At 39.3% G+C, this 21,061-nt stretch overlaps 1 protein-coding gene across 2 annotated transcripts in view; it reads right to left on the reverse strand.

The window, feature by feature from the left end:
* The window catches only part of Nup93 (nucleoporin 93), a 98,380-nt gene that overhangs the window by 75,761 nt on the left and 1,558 nt on the right, over positions 1–21,061 (reverse strand). The window contains exon 2 of one of the 2 annotated variants that reach the window (XM_015488705.2): positions 9,240–9,432. In XM_015488705.2, the coding sequence (XP_015344191.1) occupies positions 9,240–9,418 (179 nt within the window). In that variant the 5' untranslated portion in view covers positions 9,419–9,432. Of the gene's footprint in view, positions 1–9,239; positions 9,433–21,061 lie in introns of those variants that run through there. The other variant, XM_048792158.1, reaches the window with a different exon arrangement.

A 21,061-nucleotide genomic window follows, 5' to 3' on the forward strand; every position in this document is an offset into this window, starting at 1 on the left:
AAAAAAAAAAAAAAGAAGAAGCAAAATCCATAAAAACTTATCACTATGGTTGGTAATTGTGTGTACCCAGCTTTCTGCCTGCAGTTATCTTGAAATGCCATGATAAACAACCTAAGTCTTTTAATGAAACTGATCAGAAATCAGTGTCCAAAGAGCTGAGTAATTAAGAAATTTTATCCTTCACAAATGCAGATGTATGAAAAAGACATTCCTTCATTCACTGTTTTAATGGTTCTACATATATGCACAATGCTTAGACATAAAAATCAATGTGATGATAATATGCTTGCATGAAGTCAAATTTGTAAGAAAAAAGTCAAGAAACAAATGAGAACTCTCTAAAAAGTTCTCACATAATTTATACTTCCAGCATTGGAAATCATGTGAAATGAAATACACAGCACAGTAAATTGAAAAAAAAAAAAAATGCTGATGATTTAAAAGTGTGGAGGAAAATTTTAAGAAAATTAAAAATTCAATTTGACATGAAAAAGCATATTCTAGAAATAGATTATGGGCAATTACATGGTGGTAGTTCATGTGAGAAACATGCTCACCTGTCCAAACCCAAAGAATTGGACTGGGACAAAAGGTAGAGAATGTGAGACTTTAATGACGTTCTTGCAAGATCAGGTGTCTGGAGGAGCAGGCAACCCCAGAGTATCACTTACAATCAGCATTCTATCCCTAGTGAGGATAGTTCCTCCCCCAGTTCCTCACTGGCTGAGTACTATGGGGTAGAAAGATACCTTCAGTCAGTCCCACCTCCCTCAGTCCTCTTGTAGCTAGAAAGGCCTTTCTGGGATTAAGTGCATATGTGAAGTTTATCTCTGTTGGTCAGGTTGACCCCTTCCCCCTCGCCTCCTGTTTGTCAAGGGGCTGTGAATCTGTCACACTCAGGTGTTATCTGCTGGGAACCAGTTGTTCTATTTCCTCTTTAGCTGATTTTCTTATACCCTCAGTAATTTTACATTTAAGGATAAATACTGTATTCTGAAAATGGACCACCAGACTCTCTCACAGTCTATTACTGCTGGCCAACTTTCATGATCATTACCAAAAAAAGTATATATATTTATATTACATATAACACACACACACACACACACACACATATACATACATTATATATATATATGTATATATATGTGTGTGTGTGTGTGTGTGTGTGTGTATATATATATATATATAGAGAGAGAGAGAGAGAGAGAATGAATATGAATATATACTGCTGGGGATGGAACCCAGGGTCTCAGACAGCTGAGCCACATATCCAGCCCATTAACTATATCTTGAAGTTTTGCATCAAGATGGATAGCTGCTATTTTTCTTTTAGGACATGGCTCCCCTTAAAGAATTAATTCACATTCATTTTCCATGTGATGCTGCTCTTTTTAAATTCTTCCATGATCTGATATGTGTTGACATAATCATTCCCTACTATGTCTTCCTATCCTCTGTGCCATGCTTCTTTGTTGTTGGGGTAGACAAAAGTTAAGTCCATTCTCTCTGCACTCAGACCACAAGTTTGGCAGAAACAACAACAGTGATGGACAAGAAACACCACTGTATGAATATCCTCTTGTCCTACCATGCACTTAATTATTTTCAAACTATTCCGAAACTGCTGGCTTCTTCAGGCCAATGCAACTTTAATTCATTAAAAGCTCCTGGAACTTCATAAGAATGCCAATGCAGACAGAGGATGAATTTTTTAAACTGAGGTTTCATGGCTGCTGTATTTCGTGGTCAACCCCATCTCCAGAACCTGGCTTTCTGCCCCTCTTATATAGCCTTTTCTTTCCCCCACGTGAATGCACTTTTGGAAATTTGACACTCAGGATTTCAACATCAGGATTATGATAATCAGGACTAAATCTTTCAAAATCATGACTGCCACCTCTCCTGATCAATCCCAGGACTTCCTGTATGGCCCTGTGGATCTGTATTGACCCATTTCTAGGGATCCGTGAGTAAAAACTTCCTTCACGACAGTCATTTCCCTGTGCCTTATCATACCTGATTAAAACAAATCCTGATACTTTTAAATACTTTCCTTCATTTTTATTAGCAATATGTACGTACATTTGCATCACCTGCTTTTTAAAAACAGATTATAAAGATAAAATCCACATACTATAAAATCCACCCATTGAAAGTATATAATTCAGTGTTTAAGTATAATCAGATTTGCACAACCATCACCGCAGTCAACTTTAGAACATTTTCTCACCCAAAAAGAAAACCTTTACCCATTAGTAATCACTTCTCACTTCCCCCCATCTTCTCACTTTCCCACATCCTCTCACCCCTGGCAACCAGTAAACTATTTTTCTCTCTCTCTAGATTTGCCTATTCTGGACACTGCACATAAATAGAATCATACAATGTGCAATCTTTTGTGCTGGTTTCTCTCAATTAGCGTAAGACTTTCAAGGTTCATCTACGTTAGACCATATATTAGTATTTCATTCCTTTTTATTACATCCCATCATATAGCCATGTCCATTTTATGAATCCATTCACCAGTTGGAGGACTTTTGGGTTGCTTCCGTTTTTTAGCTATTAGAAAATTCATCCATGAACATTCATATAACAAGTTTTTGTGTGGACAAATGTTTTCATCTCTTGGGTATACACCTAAGAACGAAACTGCTAGATCACATGGCACCTGTATTTACCCTTCTGAGGAACTAATGATGTGTTTTCTAACAAGGCTGAACTATTTTATGTTCCCACCAACAGTATGTGAGGCTTTCAATTTTTTCCACATCTTGTCAACACTTATTGTATCTTTTTGATCACAACTACTCTGGTAGGTATGAGGTGATACTTCACTGTATTTTGACTTACATTTCCCTAATGGCTAATGATGTTGAGCATTTTTTCATTTGCCATACTGGATAAAGATCTTTTTGCCTGGGGCTGGGGATGTGGCTCAAGCGGTAGCACGCTCGCCTGTGTGCGGCCCATTTCGATCCTCAGCACCACATACAAACAAAGATGTTGTGTCCCCCGAAAACTAAAAAAATAAATATTAAAAAATTCTCTCTCTCTTTCATCTCATCTCTCTCTCTTTAAAAAAAAAAAAAGATCTTTTTGCCAATTTTAAAGTCAGGTTGTTTGTCTTCTGTTAATCAATTCTAAGAGTTTTTTAAAAACACATTCTGGGGCTGGGGCTCAATGGTATAGCGCTCACCTAACACACATAAGGCACTGGGTTTGATCCTCAGCACCACATAAAAATAAAGGCATTCTGTCCACCTACAACAACAACTATATATATATATATATATATATATATTTTTTTTTTAAAACACATTCTGGATACAAGTCTTGTACCAGATACATAATTTGCAAATATTTTCTCATTTTGTAGATTTTTCTTTTACTTTCTTTTTGGCACTGGGGAGTGAACTCAGGGGCATTCTACCACTGAGCCCATCCCCAGCCCTATTTTTGTATTTTATTTACAGACAAGGTCTCACTGAGTTGCTTACCTCTTCACTTTTACTGAGGCTGGCTTTGAACTCCCGATCCTCCTGTCTCAACCTCCTAAGCTACTGTGATCACAGGCATATGCCAACAGGCCTGGCTTTTTTTTTTTTTAACTTTCTTTAGAGTGTCCTTTGAATCACACAAGTTTTTAATTTTGATGAAGTTCAATTGATCTAGTTGTCCCAGCACCATTAGTTAAAAACATATCTTCCAACTCTGAATGGTCCTGGTACCCTTATTGAAAATCAGTTAATCACAGACACATGGACTAATTTCTGGACTCATAATTCTGTTCCATCAATTTACATGTCAGATTCACATCTTTATGACAGCATCATATAATCTTGATTACCATGGCTTTCTAGTAAGGTTTTTACAGATTGGGGAGGGGGGGTTGTTGGGGTTTTTTTGTTTTGTTTCGGTACTAGAGATTGAACCCAGAGGTGCTGAACTGCTGAACCACATCCCCAGCCCTTTTTACGTTTTTTTTTTTTTTTTTTTCTAGTTATCAGCGAACACAGCATCTTTGTTTGTGGTGCTGAGGATCGAACCTGGGCCGCACGCATGCCAGGCGAGCGCACTACGGCTTGAGCCACATCCCCAGCCCCTTTTTATGTTTTTTTAAAATCATTTTTTTGTAGTTGTAGATGGGTAGCATGCCTTTATTTTATTTACTTATTTTTGTATATGGTGCTAAGGATCAAACCCAGTGACTCACATGTGCTAAGCAAGCGCTCTGCCACTGAGCCACAGCCTGAGCCACAGCCACAGCCCCTTTATATCTTTATTTTGAGACAGGGTCTAAGACAGGTCTCTTGCTTAGGGCCTGGCTAAATTGATGAGGCTGATTTTGAATTTACAATCCCCTTGCCTCAGTCATCGGAGTCCTGGGATTACAGGCATGTTCCAACCCACCCGGCTCTAGTAAGTTCTGAATAGGAAGTGTGAGTCTTCCAATGTTCTTCTGCCTTTTAAAGATTGTTTTGGCTATTATAGGTCCCTTACATTTAGGAGCAACTTATCAATTTCTGAAAAAAGGGCGAACTGAGATTCTGATAAGAGTTTTTGTTCAATCTGTAGATAAATTTGAGACATGGTGGTACACGCCTGTGAATCCCAGTGGCTCCCAGTGGCTCAGGAGGCTGAGGTAAGAAGATCACAAATTCAAGGCCAGCCTCAGCAACTTAGCAAGACCCTAAGCAAGACTCTGCCTCAAAATAAAAAAAAATTAAAAAGTTGGGGATGTGGCTCAGTGGTTGAGCACCCTTGGGTTCAATCCCTGGTACCAAAAAAAATAAAATAAAAATTTTTTTGAAGCGTATTAACAACTTAATATTAAGTTGTCTGATCCATGAACACAGATATCTTTTACCTGCTTTTCAAAATAAATGGTAGAGTTATTATATACTTTGTTCCACCTTGCAGTTTTTACTTAATAATATGCCCTATAATCACTCCATGGTGGTGTATTTTCTCACGGTAGTGTATGTTCCTTGGTACTACTGACCAACTACTCCAGTATATAGATATACCACTTATTCAACCAGTGCCCTAATGATGGACATTTTAGTTGTTTCTGATTCTTACTATTATTACAAATAATGCTACAATGAATATCTGTCTGCACAAAACTTTCATATTTTTGTCAGTATACCTTTGGGATAGAGCCCTAGAAATGAAATTACTGGGTCAACTTTCCTAGCTATTTCTAAATTCTGTCCCATAGTACTTTACCTCCACTAGTGATATGTGAGGATGCATCTGTACAGTGCCCAAATGATTGATTCATTTCTGTAAAGCTGAAACCTTCAGAATTTAAAAATTCACTCTTAGAATTATTAGGAAAGAATGGTCCTCTAAATGGGTGGCATATGTGCGCTGTATGGCTTATACCCAACACATGCAGAAACTCTGATGGCAAGAAAGAAGGAAGGGGACAAGGAAATGTTGATGAAAGAGATAGGAAATCTACGGTAAAGATGGTTTTACAAAACTTTCAGTTTTTAAGGATGGAAAATTCCGAAGTTCCCTGCCTTCACATGCCCCGTTCCTATGAGCTAGACAGCCCCATAAGCAGAAAATCATAGAAACTAGAGTCAAACACTTCAGTCCTAGGAGAGCAAAAGGACAAAAAGCTATTCCCAGTATACATGGGATACAGGAAAAAAAGTCAGGAGGCCTGAGTTCACGTCTCATTTAATATTTACTACTGAAAATCTTACATACATCACTTTTGCAAGCTTTATTTTTTTTCTGTTAAATATGAATAATAATCCCTGCCCTTCCAATCTCTCAGGCTTTGCAGACCAGTCAGGAGGATACTTATCCTTTGGGAACTAAAAACCCTTCAGGAATTTGCCATATGGCAAAAGTCAAAAGATTCTTACTGACCAAGATGAATTTGAATTCTTGTTGTCCATTTGCCATCTGACCCTTTTTATTTATTTCACAGGGTGAGTTTAGGAGGAAATTATATAATGCATATGAAGTGCATGGCACAGTGCCCAACAAATACTAAGTGCCTAAAAAGAAAGCTTAGTAGTAGTATCACAAGTGAAGTTATAATTTGCCATATAACTTTGGTCAAAAAAAGTTTGCATATGCTTTATATAATCATGAAAAAACTGTAAAAGAACAAGCAAATTAATAACATTAGTAACCTTGGAAGATAAAGTTAGAGGGAGAGAGTGACTGCTGGCTTTTTCTTGTACACCTCTAGGTTGTCTGGCTTTAGAATTTAAAAGGAAAAATCCAGCAAGCCATCTCTGATAGGAAAAGTGGGGGATGCAATGGTTGGTAAGCAATTAGAGAGGGCTTCAGAGATACCAATATTATATATCTTAACTGGGCAATATGCACTTGGATATTCATCGAATTTATTATTTACGCCAGGAGTCACTAAACTTATTCTGTAAAAGAATATTTCAGGCTTTGCAGTCCATATAATCTGTCAAAACAACTCAACTCTACTATTGCAGCACAAAAGCAGCACAGTTAATAATACACAAACAAATTAGCATGGCTGTGTTCCAATAAAACTTTAATAGGCTGGATGTGGCTCATGTGCTAGAGTTTGCAAACCCCTGGTTTACACCTTTAAATATTATGTATACTCTTCTTCCAGTGGGAAAAAATTTGAATAATTCAAAAAGATCAAACACATACAAGCAAAAAAAGCTATCAAATCCATTCCCAAAAATGCAAAATCCAACAAAGTATAATAAAAGAATTCTGCACAAAACAATTCAGTCTTAAATCTATAATCCAAACTAACATCTTAAAGACAGAATTGTCTTTCAAAATTTTTAATTTAAAACTGTTTTTTCCTACTCTGTTCTTTCTTCAGCCCTCATCATGTACTAAAATATTCGCATCACACTTTCTGTCTCTGCTTATCAAGAAAATGGAAAAATACAGTCATCAGCCTTTTGGTCTCTTTTTAAACTCTTGCCCCACCCTATACCCATTCTTTCAATGTTCCAACTTCCTCCTCCCTAAAATAATGAATTTAAGGTAGAAAGAGATGAAGAAGAATGGAAATTTACAAAAAAGAGTATGACTGATAATTGTTACCAAGAAAACATTTTCCTTTTTTGCTCTTAATAGGCTGTAAAGCTGATGCAATTAAATTATAACTATAGCAACTCAGCTGGCAGCCCAGGCCTGGTGCCCCAGCAGCATCTCTGCACACAGCAGAGCCTACATGCTTAAGGCTGGGGGGAGCTGCAGGCAGCCAGGAGCAGCAGTAAGGGGCCTGTAGGGAGGGCAGCTTAGCAGAAATGTCTAAAGGCTGGCTAGAAATTTGGAGAACAGTGTGGGGGAACAGTTGGCTACATTTTGCTCCAAGGCTAGATAGTTTAAAAAAAAAAAAAAAATCCTGCCAGGGTTCCTCTTACTTGCTTTTACAAATGTCAACAGAACCAGAATCAACTAGTATTTTAAAAAATAACAATCTGGAGAGGCCTACTGAAAAATTTCCACAACATCCTTATTGACACTGCAGCCAAAACACTGAGTTCTGTTTTTTTGATTGTTTGTTTGTTTGTTTATTTGTTTTGGTACAAAGGATTGAACCCAGGGGCACTTAACCACTGAGCCACATCCCTAGCCCTTTTTTATATTTTATTTAGAGAAAGGGTCTTGCTGAGTTGCTTAGGGCCTTGCTAAATTGCTGAGGCTGGCTTTGAACCTGGGATCCTTCTGAGGCAGCCTCCCAAACTGCTAGGATTACAGGTATGCAGCACCACAGCTGGCCAAAACATTCAGTTCTCAAGATCAGTTGCAAAAAATAATGTAGGCCTCACACTCACTCCTGTAACAGGTATTAAGTATCTAAAACAGAATGTCCCTGCATCAACACCACCACTTAGTCTTCCTCAATTTCAAGAAATGAAGACTATGGCCAGGCAGTGGTGGAACATGTCTGTAATCCCAGAAGCTCAGGAGGTTGAGACCAGAGAATCACGAGTTCAAAGCCAGCCTAGCAACGGTGAGGCACTAAGCAACTCAGTGATACCCTGTCTCTAAAAATACAAAAAAATAGGGCTGGAGATGTGGCCCAGTGGTTGGGTGCTCCTAAGTTCAATCCTGGTCCCCCACCACCAAAAAGAAATGAAAACTAAGGCAATGTCAGAAAATTTACTATATTTCCTGCACAGAAATCTCAGTGATTTTCCGGACCCATATAAAGTCATGGTAATAGCTGCCTTTCATCCTACCATGGCCCTTCCATCAGGACTACAGGAACGTGTGCTCTGGGTTTGAGCATTGTCTCACCACTCACCAAGTGAGGAATCTGAGAGTTACTTGCCCTCTCTGAGCCTTTGTTGTTGTCCCACTGTTAGACAGAGATCACAGCACTAATGCTGGCTATGCAGGCAAAATCTTAAGTCAAATCAGGTTTCTGACAAAGAGTAAGTAACCAATAAATCATACTTCATACTCCTTACAAAAAGCAAAATGTTTTGTTTTTTTCTGGTCTGCCCCTCAAATTATAAACTCCTTGAGGGCAAGGACCATGCCTTCCTAATTCATGGTTGTAGCCCCATATATGATCCAGGCTTGGCACACTGGAGACTATAAACACACCTGTAAGGAATCAACAACCCAACTGATGCAGTGCATAAGCAGTAGCTGCTGCCCTGGTTACTCAGCATTTTCCCCGAGTAGCAGTCTCTCAGGGCTCACCCACTTTGCTGTTTTATAATCAGCTAGAAGGCACTGTATTTCAAGGCCTTTCAAAGGGAGCCTCTGGGGTCACTGACAATAAGCAGACAGAATCATCCCCACTTAGATGGATTCTCAGCACTGAGTACTCATCAATTTCTCCCAAACACCCTTAAAAATTCTGCTCATTGCTGAGGGCTTTCTAGCTTGGAAGGTACCACTTATCTGCATCTACTAACACATTACAGGCCACTTAGGACTCTTGAGTCGGCAAGCCCAAACAGGAACAACAGTGACCAGTTTCTGCATGACAGAGCTCTCTCAGTCCCTTCCCACCCCATCATCTCCGCCTGTGATATGGGCTCAGAGCTTGGTCAGGCAGACAGGCAGGAGAACCCGAGACAGGCAGGGAGTCAAAGGCTGCCAACCTGTTTACAAAACCTCTCTTCAGTTCCTGAGAATATGGCTTGTGACTGTCATTCACAGACTGCATCCAAATTCAAGGCAAGAAAGAAGAAATGGGTCCTGCCCCGGAAACCACTCAGAACCAGCGCTGCCTCCCCACCAGTACTCACGCCTTGACATCTGCTGTCTCCTGGGACGTGCGTGTGAGGGTACGGGAACGCAGGCGCTCGCCTGCTTGCTGGATCTCCTGTAAGTTCCGTTCCACATGGGGAAGCTCGGAGATGCCCTCAGTCTCAGCAGCAAGCTGTTCAGCTTGCTGAAGGAGCTCACCAAACCCCTCAGTATCCATTGGAAACACAGATCCTAGGTGGGGGAGAAAGAAGAAAAGACCTAAATCAAGGGAAAGATAGACTTCAAATATTGCCTAAGTCTGTTACCAGCTTAATGAAACACTAGGACTTTTTGTAAACAGAAAAGGAGACAGCTCATCAACAAGCAGGATTTGTTCCTGAACATAGCCCAAGAACAGGCCTGACACAGAAAATGAATCAGGCTGTGAAGTAACAGATCAGTTCTGTGCATATTGACAGCCCCAAGAATGATTTCTGCCACCAGAACAAATGCAAAGATATTAAGCTGCAGACCAGAATCCCAGCCTCCTTCTACAAACCTACAGAAGACAGAAATGGAAGCCCCCTCCAGGAGAATCAAAGAACAAGTACTCCACACCACCACCACCTCCTCCTCCTCCGATGGTCTCAGAAAAATACCAAAGGGTGCCACACAGTGTATAGGGTCTTACCTCACAGAATCCTCACAATGACCCCATGAGGCTCCTGAGGAGACAGAAGCAACTACAGTCCGTGGAAGCTTAGTTACATGCCCAGAATACTCTGCTATGATTTGATTAAACTGAATCAGAATGCAGGTCTTCTTCTGACCAACCCCACCCCCATTTATTCTAACACAACTGTATCATCAATAACCAAAGACTTTCTTTTTTACTCCTGCCCAGGTCTCCATTCACATGTTCTTTAGCTTACAAGATCACTAAGGGCAGTGTCCATTCGTTATGTATGACCTTCAGGACATTAGACTTAATTGTTACTATACCTACTCTTAAAAATACAGATATTACTAATAATTCTGCTAATATAAATAGCAGCTAGCTGTTAGACTGAACCTGATTAGCAAGACCAGCTGTTTCTCCAAAATGTTAGAGAAAAGCCCTATGAATAGTGTTCCTATATACATTTATGATTCTTAAATATACCATACCATATTTCTATAAGATGGTCCAGTATAAAAACATTCTCCCTGTCCAAAAAAATGTTTCTAACTCCTACCACCATTTGAGTCAATACAAGATAAAATGTATCATCATCATTCTTTAAAGGGAGAAGAAATTCCTTTAAACAGTAGCTCTTGTTGCTTATTCTTCCTTTCTTTGTTTTAAATCCCTGGCTTCTATTGCATATATGAAACCTTACTGATCTAGCATTATAGTTATAATGTTAATATAATACATAATTATATCTCAGCTATGAAGTACAGGTTAATGTTAAAAGGGCACCATTACCGCCATAAATCCACAGCAGGAAGATAAGGACTTTTTAAAATGAGCATTAAAGGACATTAACTTTAAATGCAAGGGCAAGAGGTTAGAGCAAAAATAGCTTAGCTGGAGTAAACATGAAAACACTTTGGTTATGAAGTTTCAAGCTGACTTTAATCTTTATTAAAAAAAAAATAAAAAACACCATCACTTTTAAGCCAAAGTTTCTAGAAAATGTTTTTTTTTTGTTTTTTTTTTTTTTTTTTGACCCAACACAATCAGGCTGTAACAGGCCATTTCTGCCTGTGGGAGAATGGGGATGGTAGATAGGAAGGTATTCTTCAGACCTTGCCTCCCACAATGTATTCCCAACCTAACAACCAGTGATCCTTTTAAATTCAGTCAGATGATACCCCTCCTCTGCTTAAACCTCATAAACAAAACAGAGTGCAGCGGATGGGGCCCCAGTTCCCCTTACTACCCACATTCATCTCCAGCTCCAGTGCCACTCCTTGTCAGGACTCTGGCCACACTGGGGCTTCCCTGCTGGTCTCCATGGATCAAGCACATTCTAACCTAAAGCCTCTTCCTGTTAACTCATGGCTGATTCCTTGTTTCAGCTCAGGTGTCACCTTGCCTTTGAAGCCAACTCAGAATATTCTATTTAAAAATGCAACTAAACCCCAGGCCAGCCCTTCCCCATCTCCCTTACTATCACCTTCACTAGAAGATAAACTGCACAAAGACAGAGTTTTGGCCACTGATGTACCCCAAGCTCCTCGAACAGTGTCTGGCACCAATGCCTGGTGCTCATTTGTCAAATGAGTTGGAGAGCTTTTACTCCTCTACTTGTTGGAAATCTGTCCTTCTCAAAGGCTTCCTGCCCTCCCCTGCCAAATCAGCATCCACTGGCACACAGAGACCTGAGCAAAAACATTCCCTTCTAACTACCAACTGATACTTAACATTTATGGGGCTGCAGAGCATAAGGCACTAATAGTATAAGTGGCATGAATTCAGATCACATTTGGTTTAGACAAGTGCTTTCCCTCTAAATATCCAGATGAAAGTCAGTAGTATTTTAGAATAGCCAAGTTTTCAGGTGAGCAGAACTCCAAACCAAAAGAATAAATAGGTAGATGTAGAAAGAATTTTCTACATGTCTCAGGTTAGGAATACAAAGAAAATTGAGTATATCCCACATCTGCTTGGGAGGAAAGAAAGAGATATATTTAATATCACAGTTTTGTTTGTTGGGGTTTTTTTGTTTGTTTTGTTTTTTATTTGGGCTTTTTTGGTATTAGAGCTCAAACCCAGGGGCGCTTTACCACTGAGCCATATACCCAGACCTTTGTATTTTGAGACAGGGTAAGTTGCTGAGACTGGCCTTGAACTTAGGAGTCTCCTGTCAGCTTCCTGAATAGCTGAGATTACAGATGTGTATCATCACACTTGGATTATAACACCACAGTTGGGAAAAAATTGGAGCTGTCCTGCATTATAACTCAAACAGAAGAAATTAAAAGTTTTACTGAATTTTCATATCTATACTTTGATGTAGTCATCATCCCATTTCATTAAAATGTTTTCAATTAATGATTTCATAAACTTATAATTTTTATCCCCTCCACAAAATATATATCAATTTAGCCATAAAATAAAGATTAAGCCATTAAATCAATTCTAACCCAAGGCAGGGGGGTGGGGGGAAGACTTCCTAGCATTGTCCAAATGATCCAGGGGAGAAAAAAATCCAAAATCCAAGCTTTGTGTTGGAAAATCTGGAGAGCTATGGAGAAGGGAGCCAGGAAGAAGCCACAGTAAGAACTCACAGAAGTGGGTGGGGCTGGGGTTGTGGTTCAGTGGTAGAGCGCTCGCTTGCATTGCATGTGTGAGGCACTGGGTTCGATCCTCAGCACCACATAAAAAATAAATAAATAAAATAAAGATATTGTGTCCATCTACAACTAAATATATCTAAATATATATCTAAATATATATTTATATTATATATATATTTATATCACAGAAGTGGGATCTAAAACTGCAGCAAAGCGGGGTCTGGACATGGAAGGGTCAGCAAGGACAGGCTCACAGCACTAGGACTCTTATAGACCAACAATGACTAAGCCTTTGTGCAATTAGGAGAGGCCTTTGGCAACTCTGAAAGGTGCTTTGCAGAGCATCACAGAAGGTACAGTCCAGAGAATCAAACTGCCAACCATCCAAGACACTGAGAACTTTAAAAGGAAGGCAAATTTATCACTGCTCTTAGAAGATGGATTGGTTACCCTTGGGGTGGGGCTGAAAATCAGGTTTTCTGAGTGCTAGTTAACAGTGTGTTCACTTAAAATTCATCAACCTAGACTCATGATCTGTGTGCTTTTCTGATCATGCAGCATACTTCAGTAAAAAAAAGCCCCTCCTAAAACAAAGGACAATGACCCACTGGTTTTCAGAGACTGCAGTAGGGCATGCTACTCTGCTAAAAATGAGGAAAGTTCCTAGTAGAAAGTTCCCAAGATCTAGATCTCTTCCCCACACCTACAGGATGCTGAGGAAATTAAAGAAAAAATTAAAGTCCACAGCTTTAGAGAGACAGTTCCCACCCAGAACTAAAGCAAGGAGTGGCCAGACTCCCATCTCTTCACATTTGTCTGCGGTAATCTGTCACTCAATGTCCAAAAAACATTCATTCTGGGGGCACATCAACATTCTTAATGGGGGGTGGGATTCCCAAACAGCATATAAGGTGAAACAAACTAAATTATAAAAGCAGAGCAAAAATGCATCAAATAATTGCAGTTCACTTTTTTTTTTAGGTGTAGATGGACACAACACAATGCCTTTATTTTTATGTGGTGCTGAGAATCGAACCTGGGCCCGCTAGGCGAGCATTCTATAGCTGAGCCACAATCCCAGCCCCACAGTTCATTTCTGTTAACAAGTGAGTCTTAATTGTGAAAAACCTGATCATTTCTACATCCTCGATATAACCATGTTAAATATTTAATCAAGCCAGAAAAGAATAGATTCTTAAATACTCAAACTGCTAAGTTCTTTTAAACCATTTAAAATCAGTATTCTAAAACAGCAGCCCTTTCAGGATTTTGCAAGTGATCTGAATCTCAGTCTCTAATGCTATACATGCTTACTATATTAAAATGTCTATGGAATCTGTTTTCTGCGATTATCAGTTCATCAGTTTATTTTAAAACATCAGCCACAGTAGACTACCTCTTTACATTTACCCAGGGCTTGTGGACTCTCATGCTGGGGAACGACTGAGTTCTCTAAAGACCACTGAATCATCCCAGAAATGACCATTACACTAGAGTTCTCTTACCCAGGCTAATGCTACTTCTAGAACATACTCCAGAACAGTGGAGCCTTCAGAACCTCAAAGCTGACAGGGACAAAGAGGCATATGAAAGGCCTCAGCTACCCATACTAGATCTGTCAACCAATTCTTGCCAAGTTTCTAGTCTCCTAGGGCAAATAGTGGCTATTTTAGGTTTTGTGGGCCATCTCTGTCACAACTACTCAACTCTGCCATTGTAGCCTGAAAGCAGCCATAGAGAGTATGTAAAAAAATATGTAAAAATAAATAAATGTATGTCTTCTAATAAAAATTTAATCATGGATGTTAAAATTTGAATTTCATGTACTTTGAACACATCATAAAATATCCTTCTTTGGATTCTTTTATTTTTCTCTCCTCCTGTTCCCCCACCTCCATCCCCCTGCCTCCTCCTTTGGTTAAAAAAAAAAAAAAGCCCCTCCTAAAATAAAGGCCAACGACCCACTGGTTTTTTATACCTTAAAAGTATAAAAATCCTGCTTAGGGCTGGAGTTGTTGAAAGGAAAGTGACCACAACACTTGGAGCGACCAAGAGATCTTTTTGCAGCAGTGCAACAGAGGAGAAAAGAGAAAGAGAGAGACAGCAGAGAGCATGCGCGCAAGGGAGACAGAGAGATCAAGAGAGAGAGAGACAGAGCAAGAGAACAAGAGAGCAAGAGAGCAAGGGGCCCAGCAGGGGGAGTTTTTATAGCCCAAATCTAACGGGGCCTCTGGGTCTGTAAGCTGCCTTGTTGGCACAAGGCGGGGTTGAGTGTTCAGCCTTGAGTGGGGGTTGAATGTTCAGCTTTGACACAAACAGGTGATAAAGGACCAGACAGAGGGAGGTTTGAGTTCGTGGGCCATCCTGCAGCTAACATTTGTTCAGCCTGCCCTGCAGATAACATAGTTCACCCTGTTCTGCACCTAACAGTTGTGGCTCAGTGGCAGAGCACTTGTCTTGCACATGTGAGGCACTGGGTTCGATCCTCAGCACCACCTAAAGATAGATAAACAAAATAAAAAATACTTTTTAAAAAAATCCTGCTTAGTTTATTTGGCTTAGCAGAAGGATTCCAAGTTCAAGGTCAGACTTAGCAATTTTGAGACCCTATCTCAAAACTATAAAGGACTGGGGAAGTAGCTCAATAACAGAACACCCTGGGTTCAATACCCAGTAATGAAACAAAACAAAAAGCCATGTTTGTAGTGGATGATAGATACACATTAAAAAAAAAAAAAATCTGTCTTCCAAAAGTTCTTAATGATGTAAAGTTTTGATTAAGTTATAATTTAATGTCAAATATTTACTAGGAGATTTTTTGAAGCCAGGGATGTTTATAATTAAATGACAAAATGTTGCCAAGTTGGCAACTTTGGAAAAAAACTAAAACAGCACTTTACATTGGTATAAATCAGCAGTTTTTATAAAATAGTTTGTGTATAGCAACCCCTTGAAGGAGTTGGAGAGATTTGGATTTTATCTCAGAGATAAACTGATCCACCTTTTGTTCTGCTAGTAAGTGAAGAGTCTGGATTTGAACCAGTGATTTGGGCTCAAAGTCCAGTCTTCTACTTACCCATTCTGTTTAAAAGTATTTTTTAAACTTATTTTATTATCCGTTAAAAATTTAAAATAATCCTAAATAGGAAAAACACTATTGGTTTCAGATTTTGAAGAAAAAAATGTATAACTAGCAATATTGGCTATTACTTCTAAAAATGAACTCTCTCCATTTGACAACATCAAAAAAAAGTATAGTAGACCTAACTGCTTTTGGTAGTTGCAGGATCTTTGTAGTGAAAAAGGGCAATATTGGGGGATATAGTAAAATTAGAGCTCTTCAATTAGTGGTAATAAGTATTATTTGATTATATGATGCTCCTCAATTTACAATGGAATCATGTTCAATAAGCCTGTGGTAAGTTGAAAATATCATAAGTCAAAAATGCATTTCATACACTTAACCTACTGAATGAACATCATGGCCTAGCAACACAGTACACATGGAATCTGCTATTTCCTCTTATGACTGTATGACTGAGAGTTTGGCTCTGCCACTGCCCAGCATCTCAACAGAATATACTATGTCATATTGGTAGCTTGGAAAAAAAAAAAAAATCAAAATTTACAGTGTGATTTTTATTGAATGTATATTGATTTCACACCATTGTAAAGTTGAAAAATCATCAAACCATGGTAAGTGGGGAACCATTCATATTGAAATTATGCAGGGAAAGTAGCTGGCATAGCTCCCCTTGCAAGTCATTGCTTCAAGAGAGATTCCTTTAACACCAAAGAAAGATGGATGACCCTGTCTTTCCTCATTTATCTATCTCGGCCCTTTGTATTTCTTGGACACTGGGCTGTTTGGATTGTGGGTGATAAAGGAGAAAAATATATTCATGTGGGTTCTAGTTGCACTATACTTGAAAAGAACATGAGTTCCTTCTAACATCCTGTGTATTAAGTCAAAAGCACATATACAGGACAGATTTCATCATATACAGAATAGATATCTTCCTCAAATATACTCTTCAAATAAACACTTTAAGGAGGGAAGAAGAAAAGCATATATCACACCTTTAATCTTTTTAAGTATTTTTACTACCTGTTCTAGTAAGGGTAATTTTGCCAGGATGTATGGGTAGTAAGCACTGAACCAGGATCTATGTATCAGGTTCAGCTCAGACAGCCTAACAGGGGTTGGCCAAAAAAAAAAAGCTTAGGGCTAGAAGTATTTCAGATTTGGGATTTTTTTTTCCCCTTCAGATTTTGGAATATTTGCATATGTACAATGAGATATATGATATATATATAAATCCAGACACAAATTCATTTACATTTCATGTTCATAAAAAGAGGCTGAAGGAGGGTTGGAGTAGCGACTCAGTGGGAGAGCGCGTCCCTTGCATGTGTGAGGCACTGGGTTCAATTCTTGGCACTGAATATAAATAAATGAATAAAGGTCTGTCAACAAAACATACTTTAAAACAAAAAGAGGCTGAAAGCAATTTTATACAATATTTTTAATAATTCTGGGCACAAAACAAAGTTTCATGGTGTGGAATTTTCTTCTGTGGCATCAGGTTTTTGCTCAGTAAACTTTTGTGGTTTTTTAAATATTTTTTTAATTGTCAGTGGACTTTTATTTATTTATACATAGTGCTGAAAATCAAACCCAGTGCCTCACACATGCTAGGCAAGCACTCTACCACTGAGCCACAACCCCAGCCCCTGTTCAGTAAGTTTGATCTTGAAGTATTTTGGATTGGGGGTTAGGGGCCAGGGGTACTCAATCTGTACTGGTTCTGACTGTCTCTCTTCTTTATGGTTAGAAGACATTAGTCCACTTTTTACTGTACCTAAAGGCTGTCAATTATAACAACCACCAAAAGAAAACACATCTTAATAGATATTACTTTTCCAGGAGCCCATGGAAAAAGAATAAAAGAGTAATAGAATAAAAAAGTTGTTGTTGGCCAGAGACCATGGCGCAGGCCTGTAATTCCAATGACTCGGGAGGCTGAGGCAGGAGGGCCACAAGTTCAAGGACAGCTTCAGCAACTTAGGGAGATCCTCGGCAATTTAGTGAGACTCTGTCTCTAAATAAAAAAAATTAAAAAAAAAAAAGGGCTAGGGGTGTAACTCAATGGCAAAGCATCCTTGGGTTCAATCCCCAGTACGGAAAAAAAAAAGTTGTTGAATAATTCTTTATAGTCCCATAAGATAAAAAGACAGTAGACTTCATTATAATTCAGAAGACAGACTTCTAGACAAAACAAAGAACTAATATAAATTAACCTAGACAGAAAAGAAAAACTTAGGTAATTTAGTAACAATAATGTCCTGAATGACTCAGTGTTAGCAGTAAGAAAAGTGTAGGTTTTCCTGATACATAAAATATCACTTGTATTGACTGATCTTCAGCGAATAAAGAAAAGTAACCTGGTAGCAGGTAGAAACATAAACAATCCACATAAGAAACCTTCTGATAAACTCCTTGTCCAAGCCAGGAGAAGGCTGATCTGGAAAGTTAGAACTATGGACTCCAGCCTGGCTCCACCTCACATCACTCCCTGACCCTGGGACTGGATCCTCCCTGAACCTGTTTCCTCACTGGTAAGATGATGGGGTTGTCTCAGGTAATTTCCAAAGATCTGCCCACCATGAAAAGTCATAAAGTGGGATACTTTATGAAGTCTTTAAACTTACTTTATGCTTCCTCAGAAGGAACAGCCTCATTTTCAGGTAACAGAAATTATCTACACACAGAACCTTAGAAATGACACCGGCTCCATCTAACAACTGGCAATGAAGAATCAGATCATCAAGTTTGCCCCAAAAGGCCTTTGGCCCTGGATCTCTCTCTAAACCAGTGATTCTCCACTGGGGATAACCACCCCACAAGGGACATTTGGAAATATCTGGAGACATTTTTGGTTGTCACAACTTTAGGCATCTAGTTAAGAGGCCAGAGATTCTGGTAAACATCTTTAACACACAGCACAGCCTTCAACAAAGAAATATTTAGCCCTAAATATCAATAGTTCCCAGCTTGAGAATATCTGCTGTAAACCAAAGGCTTCTTGTCCTGAAGGCCAAGACACCCAGATTAGAAGCACTAGGAAACCCTGGAAATATATGCATTTTTTAATGTAAGAAAAGCACTAAACCTTTTATCAGGTTCTAATAAAAGCCTAGGTCCCTCCCCCTCATAGAATTATCCCATCTGAGTTTTTTATGGTGTTATATGCACACCCTGGGTACCACATAGCAATGGAAAAGATCAAACTACAGCTCCATGGGTCAACAGATAAGTTTCACAGACATAGTGGAGAACTAAAGAAGCCAAACACAAAAATAGAACATAATATGATTCTATTCATATGGATCTTAAAAACAGGAATGGTGCTAGAAATCAGAACACAAGTTATCCTTAGGGGCATGCAGAAATGCTTACTGGAAGAAAGCATAACAGAACTCTCTAGATAATATGGACTCAACTGTTCTCCTCAAAATCCTTTTGAAGCCCTAACCCCAAGTGGGATGGTTCTTGGAGAAGATGCCTTTGGGAGGGAATGAGATTTAGGTAAGGTGATCAGGGTGGGGTCCTCAGAATGCAATTACTGTCCTTATCTAGAAAGGGGAGACACCAGAGAGCCTGCCTCCCCACACACAGGAACAAGGAAAAGCCACGTAAGGAAAATAAGGTGACAGTCATCTACAAGCCAAGAAGAGAACTCACCAGAATCCAACCATGCACAGACCTCCAACCTCCAAAACTGTAAGAAAATAATTTTTCTGCTGTTTAAGCCACTCAATCTACAGTACGGTACCTTAGCTGACAAAGGTGCTTTGAGTACTGGAAATGTTCTCAATGTCGACAATGGTCACAAGAGTGAATACGCAAAGAAATCATGGAGCCATACCATTAAGATCTGTTAACAGTTTTTAGGAGGAAAAGCAAGAAACATTATTAACATAAAAGAAAACAATTAGCATTATCACCACAAGTTAAAGCTGAGAGATTTTTACTTTTCATTTTATACCTGTTAGTCTGAATTCTTTTCAATTATATACATGACCTAATATAATTCCTAATAATTTGTCCATTTTTGGACTGTTCAAAATTCCCAACTTCAGAGTACTTACATTACCACTGTCCCTGAATCCTCAATGGCAATAACTGTCACCTCCACACCTGCACCCTTGCACTCCAATTCCAACCTGAAGTTTCCAGGCACCACCTGTGCATTTCCTCTCAATTATATTTGTCTGTATCTCTGTCTATCTCTGTCCCTCGCTCCTTTATACACATACACACACATCCCACATCTCACCATGCAAGTATCTGTCCACAACCACCACTACCCCTGGCTACCCTTCCCCTCTTCTCAACTCTGGCCCCAGCACCTTCTGATTCTTATTCACCCTTCTCCTTTGCATCTGAGCATAACTCAGACTGTACTCTTATAAAATGTCCCTCCCTCTCCGGGCTCAGAAACCAAACACATGTAGATAAATGAAAGCAAGCAGGCAGGATCCTCATTATCTACACTCTTGCTACTCCCTAACAAAAACTCTGAAATCAAATTCTGTAGATTAAGAAAACATTCCTAATTCTCCAAACTTACAATCCAAACTCATTATCTGGCAAAGGTACTTACGTCCTGGGAATGTTCTGTTGCTTCTATCCCCCTCATCACTTAGCCAGATGTCTTTTCCTTTAAACCCCAGTATTTGTTGAGATGCTAGAACATGTAGGCCCCCATTCTAACCTCTCCCACATCATCCTGCTCTCTGTGGCCACCTCAACCTTTCCAACATCATTTTCCTGCTAAAAAGCCCTGGCTGGCTCCCTGTCACAGGGTTTCAGATGAGACTGCTTTTGACTTTCTAAACTCTCAGGATAAACCCTATACATAGTCATCTGATTTCTTCTGTCCCTGACCATCCCTGTACAGGCACTGCTTTGTATCCTTGCCCATGCTATTTCTCCCAACCTTCCACTGCACCCCTAAGATTCAGCCAGCAACTCCACTCATTAATTGAGTGACTTTGGACAAACTAATTACTCTCCACAAGCCTCATCTGTGAAATGGAAAAATGGGGTTCCACCACCATGCCATAGGCCATGAGTTCCAAATTGATGGAGCAAGCTAACCTTGGACTTTGCCTCTAAAACTAAATAAACTTATTTTCTTTATCAAGTCTTTGCCCTTGCCAGAAATGCTCCCAGATATCCCCAGGACTCACTCTCTTATTTCAATCAGTTCTCCTTTAGTAAAACAGCCCAGGGACCATATTTTATATGTGTATGTTTACTGCTGTGGTGTACTCCACAGGAACATCAGTCCAATGACAGCAGAATTGTCTCATTCACCACTGTATCTCCAAACCTACAACTTGGAACATTGATTTATTTCTTATTTATCAACTATATTATTGTGTGTCAAGCCTTGGTGCTAGGCACACATCCTGGAATAAAACATAAACCTCCCCACACTCATATTTTAGAGGGGGAAGACAAACTATACACAAGATAAATAAGCAAAATACAAGTGCCAAGAATAACTAAAGCAATGAAGGAAGACAA

Source organism: Marmota marmota, unplaced genomic scaffold (assembly GCF_001458135.2).
Source record: "Marmota marmota marmota unplaced genomic scaffold, marMar, whole genome shotgun sequence".
Classification (NCBI taxonomy): domain Eukaryota; kingdom Metazoa; phylum Chordata; class Mammalia; order Rodentia; family Sciuridae; genus Marmota; species Marmota marmota.